At 48.5% G+C, this 9991-nt stretch overlaps 1 protein-coding gene across 1 annotated transcript; it reads right to left on the minus strand.

Annotated features, from left to right (window-relative positions):
• Positions 1–271: 271 nt before the first annotated feature.
• On the minus strand, positions 272–9039 carry CCNDBP1 (cyclin D1 binding protein 1). The gene is made up of 11 exons (XM_065414299.1): positions 8943–9039; positions 8750–8809; positions 6780–6859; positions 6034–6115; positions 5462–5558; positions 5012–5085; positions 4647–4723; positions 3116–3369; positions 2674–2734; positions 2027–2073; positions 272–677 (listed from the first exon to the last, which is right to left on the minus strand). The coding sequence occupies exons 1-11, from the start codon at positions 9037–9039 to the stop codon at positions 569–571; spliced, it is 1038 nt and encodes a 345-aa protein (XP_065270371.1). The 3' UTR covers positions 272–568.
• Positions 9040–9991: the final 952 nt, after the last annotated feature.

Here is a 9991-nt window from a genome sequence, read left to right on the forward strand (position 1 = left end):
AGCCTGGGATTTTAAGGGGAAGATGCTGCATCTCCCTAGAACTGCACTCTAGTGCCCACAGGGCCAGGGAGTTGTTGAACTAGCAGATAACAGTTCCCACTGTATCCTCACTGGAAGGGAGCAAATTCCTCTATTCCTTTCCCATGATTCAGAGGGAAGTGAGGGCATCACTCCATACATTCTCAGGCTGGCAGGAGAAAATGTACCCTTCACAGGTCCAGTCCAGCCTCATGAAGGCAGAAAAACCCTTAGAACAAAGCCACCATGTGAACCTAGTGACATTTTATTGCCCTTTCTGCCCTGTAGGGCAGCCCTAGAGCCAAGTCCAAGGGGGCAAGACACATTCACAACATCAAGATGCAGCTTCTCATTGTCCCAGGAAACAAATCAAGGGTGGCAGTGTTGGCAATTGCCAGAGAAGACCAGCAAGTCACACTTTGCATTTGCAAAGTTCTTCCAGGTTGGAAAAGCTCTTCCTTCAAATGCCAACCCCATTGCTCTCCCTGTGTTCAGGGAACGACCAGACGCACCAGAAAGGCAGCTGTTAAAGACCCCGGCCGCAGAAGCACTAAAGTTCACTCCGTGTGAAGTCCTTAATTTTGTCCATGTTGTGATCTACTGCACCAGTGAGAAACTGAACCCAGCCTTCCTCTGATGGGGGACACACATGGCTTGACCTGCAGAAAAGGGAGAGGCATTAGAATGACTTTGAGGTACTGTATATCTAGGCACCTCCAGACTACAGAGTGCCAGGTACCACAGGACCATGTCACGAAGAGCTAGACTACCACAGGGTTATAAAGGAAAAGTCTCTGCAGCCTCAGAGTGCCCTTGTCAGGGAGGGAGTTATCTGTACCTTCTGCCTACGCCCAGCAGGGAGTGGTCTCTCGACAACACCCTACATACACACCCACCCTTTGCCTCACCATTCTGGCAGGTTTAGGTTGGACATTAGGAAAAACTTCCTAACTATCAGGGTGGTTAAGCACTAGAATAAATTGACTAGGGAGGTTGTGGAATCTCCATCATTGGAGATTTTTAAGAGCAGGTTAGACAAACACCACCAGGGATGGTCTAGACAATACTTAGTCCTGCCATGAGAGTGCAGGGACTGGACTAGATGACCTCTCGAGGTCCCTTCCAGTTCTATGATTCTTTGCTGCATGCTGGTCTCTGTGTGTGTGGCGGCGGGAGAGAGTAGGGGGAGACAATCTGTAATCTCTACCCTCACCGTGTCCACTCCTCACTAATTTCCAGCAATCTCTGTACCCGCCTGCCCATCCAGTGCCCTGCATCCCCACCCCCTACAGGGAGGGGTCTCTGCCACACTTTGTATCCACAATTCAAGAAGGATGTTGATAAATTGGACAAGGTTCAGAGAAAAGCCAAGAAAATGATTAAAGGATTAGAAAACATGCCTCGTACTGACTGAGCTCCTTGGGTCTGTTTAGCTTACCGAAAAGAAGGTAAAAGGGTGACTTGATCAGTACCTACATGAGGAGCAAATATTTAATAATGGGCTCTTCAGTCTAGTAAAGGTATAACATGAACCAATGGTTGGATGTTGAAGCTAGACAAATTCAGAGTGGAAATATGGTGTAAATTGTTAACTGTGGGGATAATTAACCATTGGAACAATTTATCCAGGGTTGTGATGGATTTTCCATCGCTGTCGATTTTTGTTTTAAGGATGTGGTCTAGTTCAAAAGGAATTATTGTGGGGCAGATCTCTGGCCAGTGTTACACAGGACGTCAGACTAGATTATCACAATGGCCCCTTCTGGTCTTCGACTCTAAGAAACCCCCATATCATCTCTCCCCACAGCCATCGCTCCCTTTGGTGCAATCAGGGTAATTCCCAAAGGTACACATTTGCTCTCCACAAGCCTTCTGAGGAGCCCAGGCTGAGTCACCTCTGGCACAGCTTCTCTAACAACATGCAGAAAGAGGGCAACTAGAACTCCCTCTCGCCCCCTCCCCCTCCAGAAACACACTGAGCTCAGGAAGGGCCACATGCCATACTCACTTTGTAATTTCTAGGACTTTCTTTAATACAGAGGCCAGTTTGGCAGCCTAAAAGGAAGCAAAAGGGAAAACAATTGAGCCAATGTGGCAAGCACGGTCCCAGCACTGCTGTGGGGAGTCGAGGACACATGCAGGAATCCTCTATCATAGGAGGCATCCTAGCATAGCCGGGGAGTAGGAAGAGACACCTCTATACTCAGCATGGGAGGTGACCTAAAGCTGTTGTGGGGAACTACCCCCGGCCTAGTGCTGCCATGGAGGAGGAGCTACTCCCCACAACAGAGGCAGCTTTGAGTCTCTGCTCCCTTGAGCAGTGGCATCCAGACACCTCTATGGGTCACACAGCTATGACAGGATGGCAGTGTCAGCACAGACTATGTACCCTCTCCATTTACTCTCTCCTTCCTGGTGGGCTCAAGACTCTGTGAAAGAAGGAAGAGAACAGCACGGACAAGCTTACTCAGGAAGCCAAGTGGGTGTGACCCAACAGAAAACAGGCAGTCTTCATACCCAACAACTTGCCACTGGGCCAGGGGACGATTACCAACTGCCCTCAGAGACACTAGCTCCCACTTTTATTTCCTCTGTTCCCTGCAGGAGCCAGGCTGATGCCCTTTGCTCGTGAGCTGGGGAGCGGTAGGTACTTACATTGAGTCGCACAGCCAGCTGGTTCATGGGTGGATACATACTCAGTGCCAGCTCATCAACACTAGGGCAGAAGACAGAAGTTTCAGTATGAGAAAGGGGGCCTAGCAGTCAGCCCAGCCAGTGGATGGGCAAAGGCTATCCCTGCCACCAAACACATTAACTGTGGGAGTGAGTCAGGCTCTGCACAGCTCAGCAGGAAACCAACATCAGCTGTATCTAGCAAATACGGTCTCATTTCTGTCCCAATCCTCAGTGACCACCCATCCCCCATCACAACTATCCCTGGCCCAGTCAGAACAACTCTCCTACAGACTATTCCAGGGCCCCACTGCCCTCATGAGTGCAGAAGGAAACCCTTGCATAATGCAGTTCCCTGACCTAGCCGGCCAACAAGGACTCCCCTAGCACAGATAGCACTGAGAGGGGAAAGAGACTGACTCACCTCGGGCTGATCTCATTGGTGATGTCTGCAAGATCATCTAGCTGAGCCACCTGTTCTGGGGTGTCTGCTTTGCCGTGAACCTTCACTGCACCCAAGAGCTTCTTCAGGCAGGCTTTGGAGGCCTTCATCAGCCCCATGCAGGGACCAAGTAGCTTCCGGTCAGCCTCAGACCAGTAGGTGTCCCTATTGCCCCGAGAGCCCAACTCCTCATCCTCCATGATGTCACTGTAGGGGTCCCGATCTTCCCCCTGAGCCTGAGGACACATATATTGGAAAGCAAGAGCCCACCATCTGTCCCCATAGTGCCCCTGAGGGAAGGGGTGAGTACTACATAGAGTCTGCTTAAGTAGTTTGCAGGGTTTCCCTGCAATGTTTTCAGGACTGAAGTCAGACACCTGAGACCTTTTCTCCTTCGGGAATTGGCTTAAAAAAAAAAATCAACTCCTCAGACACACCTGGCCACTGATCAGCAACAGCCTAGCAGGTAGTCCCTGCTCCAACCCTACACCAGCAAACTAAGCCATGCAAAGACAAAACAAGGCACTGGCTTCACAAAAGCCACATATTAAGTAGTGGAATTAGGCTGAGGTGTGAACACTGGTTTGCATGACTCTGGTTTGTGTCAAAATCAAGATATAGGAGCCATGACAACCTGGATAAATGTCATGGATTTACAGGATATGTGCTACACCCCAGCTTTTAAACAGTCCCTTGAAGGTATCCCTTCAGCATGCCAGACCCTCAGGGGGTCCTTCCTGTCCACAGGGATAGGCCACACAGCCTCAACACTCCTGAGACTGAGCCTCTGGGCTCCAACATTCCAGTTTCACAACGTGAGCTCTGCCCAGGAAGTTTACTGCAACAGGCTCCCGTCCAAAGACTTTTTACCGTCTTCAGAGATCCATGCACTACGCAAGTATTTGCAGTGACACCAGGCAGCCTTTTCAAAACAGAGTACAGCTTTTAGTCAATTGAAACACAGCATCAGGAAGTCCTTAGGTTACATAGAGAAGCAAAAGTGAAGAGACAGTCCACACTGGACAAAGCCCTCTCTAGGAACCATCTTGGTTTCCTTTTTCTCTCTCTTTGTGTCCCTCTCAAGCCAGCTCTTATCCTAGTCTCCTGTCACTTGTCTTCCTCCTGCAAACCATGCTGAGTTTATATGTTCCCCTGGTGGAGTTTCCAATGGATAGGTGTCAATTGTTCAGCCCTGGGGATTCCCATTGTCCTTCCAGACCCTCCATTGATATGGGTCTGTTTCAGCCAGTCTTTAGACCCAATCATACCACCCCAGACAGTTAGGTGATACACACATCTGCTTTGCTTCAGGAGCATTTTAACCCTTTGTCACACTGGGTAACAAATCAATAATCAAGTCAGTCATTGCCATGCATATCAGTCATAAAAAATATTTCAGAATTCCCAGTTCATCACAATAGAAAACCACGTCTCGGTTTCACTACAGCATCACTGCAGGAAACCCCCCCAACAGTGGGCTCTGTCCCCAGCAAAAATAAAGGGATTTCCTCACCTGCTCCATTTCCTCCACCGCATCCCTGACCACACCCAGATAGGCGGACATGGCTGACAGGACTGCTGCCTGGTTATCTGCACACAAAAGTCAAAGAGAGAAGGATGAAAGAGGACTGTACGGATCTTACCAGCTCCCCAGCATCCACCACACTCCTCTGGGTCACTGGATCAGTCACCTCCACAGAACTGCAGGGTCACCATGCAGGTGACCCCACCTGGCTCCTGAGCATGTAAGGGGCTCTAGGAATGGCATCATTTCTGCTGCAGGATCTAGGCTCCAAGATAACAGCTGCAGTGTTCCCCTTTAGTAGGTTCAGGGACTGTCGATTTCTGAAGCCCACTCCTTGGATCCATGTCACTCACCTTGTGGCAGATGGGAAATCTGTTCACATGCCTCCCATACACTACCAGTTGATATAAGCTGCTCCTGAGACAAACTGAAAAAGAAGAGAGTCCCTCAGGGTGCTGGGACCTATAAACATTGACAAGGGGATACCCTGTACTTAGCGAGAGACAGGAAATATGGCGCTCCAAGAATCAGGCCAAGAATCTGTGCTGAGGACAACCTACTCCAAATTGCATGAGTTGCCCAGCAACACAAATATTCCCCCCACCTCCTTCACAAGAGTCCTACCTCTCCCAGGCCCCCCCTCCCTGTCACATACAGAGCTACATTCAACCCTCTGTGCAGGGGGGCACGCTCACAGTTGGTTACTGTTTTGGATTGAGAGGGTATGCATGGGGCTTTCATTTTCTTTCTCCATCTACTTAACCTAGCAGTATTTAATGGGGGCACTGCTGGATCAGTATTACCTCTGCAGTGGAGTACGGAGAATCACGTCTGTGAGCTGGATCATTCCTTCCACTACCTCGGCAGTGGCATCTCGCACCATCTTCCGCAGAGTGGTACCTAGATGAGATTGAGCAAGGAATGATGCAGCCTGACACTATCAAAGTGAAAGCCAGCCCCTCCCCCCCTCCAAACACAGACAAGGTCAAACAGGCAGCTGCTCCTACTCTCTCTCACACACACACACACACACACACACAGATGTGCCTTCTGTATAAAGCCCCCTCAGGACAAGCACCTGTGCCTCCTGAATGAGTCTTCTGCTCCCATCCTCACTTTCCTATAGCACTTTTGGACAAGGATCTCAACACACTTAAACATGAATTAAGATTCACTGCTCCCTACATCAGCCCCATTTACAGATAGAGAAACTGAGGCACAGCGAAAGGGGATTGATTTACTCAAGGCCATACTGCACGTCTGTAACAGAGCTGAGGATGGGAGTCCCTTTGCCTGCCACAACTTGATCCCTTGTGAATGTCAACTTTCCTTTCTGAGGGGAAGAAGTGGCACAAACCTGGTCTCACTGCCTCACCTTGGCCCTTGGGAAGCCAGTAATATACTGTGGCAGCTGCCAGGACGGCATTCTGGACGCCTTCGCTCAGTTTCTGACAGTCCTGAAAACAGTGGACAAAAAGGATCAGGAATGAAAGGGGTGACAGTGCAATCCCATTAAAATCCACCAGCTCCATCTGAAGGCAGATCACTTTCTTACACACTGTTGTTCTCAGCTGGAGACTCTGCCAATTGGAGGAGAGGCAAAAAGCCAGCTGGGAGTAATGGGGGAAGAAGGTGAAGGACCAGAGTCCAATACACTTAAAATTATTTTGAAACATAACAACAGAGTAAGGCCCAGTCTGGTGCTCAGCTGTCTAATGCCACATCATACTCTAGGCATCAGATAGCCTTCTCCCCACCCCAAGGCATTCACATATTGGTAAATTGCTACGGTCAAGTTGGGTGTGGGAGGAGGAAAGTTCGTACTATTGTCTTGAACTATGTGGCTCTTTTCCCATAAACACCTGGGTTGAAACCTTCCACAGCCAATGAGCTGCTCCCTCAGCTCTGACAATTCTCTATGCAACAAGACTGGGAAGTTGTGCCATTCTAAAGAAGAGTGAAAGGGTGCAATTACATCCCACAAACGTCAATGAGAAGAACCATTTGTTTTATTTTTTAACCCAAACTAACTTTGTCCTAGTTCAAGGGAGCAAGACACAAGAAGGGACTGCGATGTGGGAGAAACCTCGAGATTTTCCTTGACGTGGGGCATGCACCCACCTCTGCAGAAGGCAGCGGAGGCCTTGAGAATGCCAGACTCAACTTCGTAGCTTCCTGGGATGTCGCTTTGAACGTCTGACCTAAGGAACAATTCAATGGAGTCAGGACATTAGACACTGACTGTGGCAAAGGGGGAGATACCAGGCATCAGTCAGTCATACAGCCCCTTTTCCTCCATCTGCCCATCTGTTAGATAAAGCCTACATCAGTTCCCAGTTAGGAAACTCAGCTTAAGGAGAGATGGCGGCAATTCAGAGGAACACAAACTGTTGAACTGATCAGACGAAGGTCCATCTAGCCCAGACTCCTGTCTCCAGTGGGACCAGCTGCTTGATAGGAAGGGGTAAGAAACTCTATAATGTTTGTAAGGATACTTACGAAATTAAAGAATTAAAGTTAGCTTAACTTTGGTTAAGAAAATAATATATTTGCTAGTAAGTAAGAAAATGACTTACTCAGCAAATAAATGAAGACTGAAAATAATAAGTTATGAGACCAGAATGTAGAATGGGAAAAATATATTGTTCAAAAAGTAACTAAAACAATAAAAAACTACAGTAATGTGACAAAGAAAAAAATGTCTTAAAAGAAACAATAGCGAACCTTCCCACTGTTCTGTTGGTAAGCAAGGAGGGGAAGTAAACAAGGAAGGAATGCAGCAGTGATAAACTGCTTCAGCCTGGGTGTTTGCTAAAACTAGCAAGTTAGCTGAAGGGTATAAGGAAAGCCATGAATCTGAAGGCTCTTTATCAGATCTGATCCAATCATGCTGAGGAAAACTAGGATGAGAGGAATATTCTCTGATCTGATCCATCTCTGAGTATAATTGATCCTAAGATTATGGATGTGTGTTGCTGTATTGGATGTCACAAACTACTTATTATTTAGGCTTTTTAAGTATATTTAAAGCAATTGTGTATATACCATTTGGCCTTTGGACTTAATAAAATAATTGATGGTTAGTTAATGTCTGGTGGTGCCCTGTATTATCAATGTTCATAAATCATAGTTCAAACAATGTTGAATTTTCTTTTAAATCCTACTAGGTGCTTTTCCTGAGTGAATTCCACAGGCAGAGTTATGCACTGTACAAAAAAGTCTCTCTCTTCAGTTTTAAATGTATTGCCTTTCATTACTGAGCATCCCTTATTCAGAAAGTGTGAGTAGGAGCACCCTAATTCACCCATTCGTTGTTTGGAATACGTTTATCACGTCCCCTCTTATTTATCTCCAAAACTAAACAGTCCTATTACTTTAATTAATTTCATATAGCAATCTCTCCAGGCCATTCTTGCCACCTATCTTTGAATCCCCACTATTGCTTTGCTGCTATACCTCTTTAGAGATGGGGTGACTAGCACTGACACAGTACTGCTCAGGGTGCACCACTAATTTATAATATGTTCAGTCTCATTTTCTATGTCATCCTGTGTGGATCCTAACTTTTTGTTTATCTTTTTTGACCACTGATACAGACGGTACAGAGCTTTTTACTGAGCTGTCCAAAACAAGGCCTACATCTTTTTCCTAACCACAGTTCACTTGAAACCTGATTTATTATTCCTTACAACATGCATAACATTGTCCTTGTCAACACTGACTTTTTCTTGTTATCGTACTACCAATCACCCAGTGTTACCCATTCATTTAGCTTGGTTAGATCCCACTGAAGTCCCTCAGAGTCTTCTCTGATCTTGCCTAATCTACAAAATTTGCCACCACACTGCTCATTCCCTTTTTCAGATCATAATATCTATCTCAACTACCATTCCTAGTATAGAACCTTGGGGCACCCTTTGCTACTCTTCTCGGTCTCTTAGCCATTGTTCAATCCATGACAGTACTTTTCCTCTCACCCCTTGATTATGTTGTTCATTTAAAAGCTTCATGAGACATTTTGGCAAAAGATTTTCAAAGCTATAACTTGTCTACTGGTTCTTTTATCCATTACTGACGTAATGAACATTTACCTAGTGTGTCCCAGAAGCGCTGCTGCTCGAAGGTCTCGCTGCTCTCCCGCGACTCCCCTTCTGCAAAGACACCAGCGCAGCATCTCAGAAAGGGGCCGGGGCCCGCGCCTCCCGCCCCGCGTTCCCCGGAGCTCCCAAGCCCGGCCCAGAGGCTCCCCTCCCGCGACCCCTGAACACCGCCGCGCCGCCGCACCTCGGATCCGGGACAGCGCCGGCCGCAGCACTTCGCGGAGGTGCCGCAGCGGCTCCAACGCCCGCGCCGGCCCCGCAGCCCCCGGCTCCCGCTCCATCCGCTCTGCTACACAGTCCCTGCTGCGGCTGCGTTCGCTCGAGCGATCTGCGCATGCTCCCGAGCCGCGCAGGAAGACACCGCCGTCGCTCGCCGGCTGCTCTAAGAGGCGCGCGGCGCAGTGTGACAGCAACGCGTTAAAAGGGCGGCAGGGGGACGGAACCCGAGGGCGCAAAAGTTGGCAAAAATCGGCCGAGAACTGAAATGGGCGGTGGCTAAAGGCGCCCGAGCCCGGACCCCATTCAGTGACTCTCCAGTTACTTCCGGCCTCGCACGGACCCCCCTCAGTGTGGCACCAGAGCGACTTCCGCTCTCACCCGGAACCCATACGAGAAGTGCCGAGACCGGTTCCACGCTTGCCAAGCAGCTTAAAAGAAGCCACCTTGGCGTGTAATTTCTTCGAGTTGCTTGTTGCTTCTGGTTTTGGGCTTCGTGCTTTAAGGGGGTTATTGAGTGGGGCTTGTTTTGGGCTTCCAAAGGAGGGGCTGCTTTTTTTGTTTTAAATAATTTCCCACCCGAGAGCATGATTGGCTCCCGATTGCACAATCCCTCTGCCTAAAGAAAGGATCTGGGAGACTAACAGGCCCTAGGGCCAATGGGAAGAGGCCAACGCTCCAGGTCAGCCCCATTGACAGGGCCCTACAGGCCAATGAGGGAAGTGGGAGTACCGACTCTACTCCATTTCCAAACAACCCATAGTGAAGTGTGAGGTCACGGGGGTCTCCCTTCCAGGGTGGTGCGCTGGGTCAAGTGTGAGCCCAGGGGGAGCGGACACCTTACAGTGAAAAGCAACAGGGAGTCCGGTGGCACCTTTAAGACTAACAGATGTATTGGAGCATAAGCTTTCGTGGGTGAATACCCACTTCGTCAGACACATGCCCATGAAAGCTTATGCTCCAATACATCTGTTAGTCTTAAAGGTGCCACAGAACTCTCTGTTGCTTTTTTAGAGA

The sequence above is a fragment of the Emys orbicularis genome, chromosome 12, assembly GCF_028017835.1.
Source record: "Emys orbicularis isolate rEmyOrb1 chromosome 12, rEmyOrb1.hap1, whole genome shotgun sequence".
NCBI classification, from domain to species: domain Eukaryota; kingdom Metazoa; phylum Chordata; order Testudines; family Emydidae; genus Emys; species Emys orbicularis.

Excerpts from the sequence above, each read along its gene's own strand:
- CCNDBP1 (XM_065414299.1), bottom strand. The coding sequence starts at position 9,039 with ATGGAGCGGGAGCCGGGGGCTGCGGGGCCGGCGCGGGCGTTGGAGCCG. Across the intron at positions 5,559-6,033 it reads CTGGCTTCCCAAGGGCCAAG|GTACCACTCTGCGGAAGATG; the intron begins GTGAGGCAGTGA and ends AATCTCATCTAG. Across the intron at positions 678-2,026 it reads AAAGTCCTAGAAATTACAAA|GTCAAGCCATGTGTGTCCCC; the intron begins GTGAGTATGGCA and ends CCTTTTCTGCAG.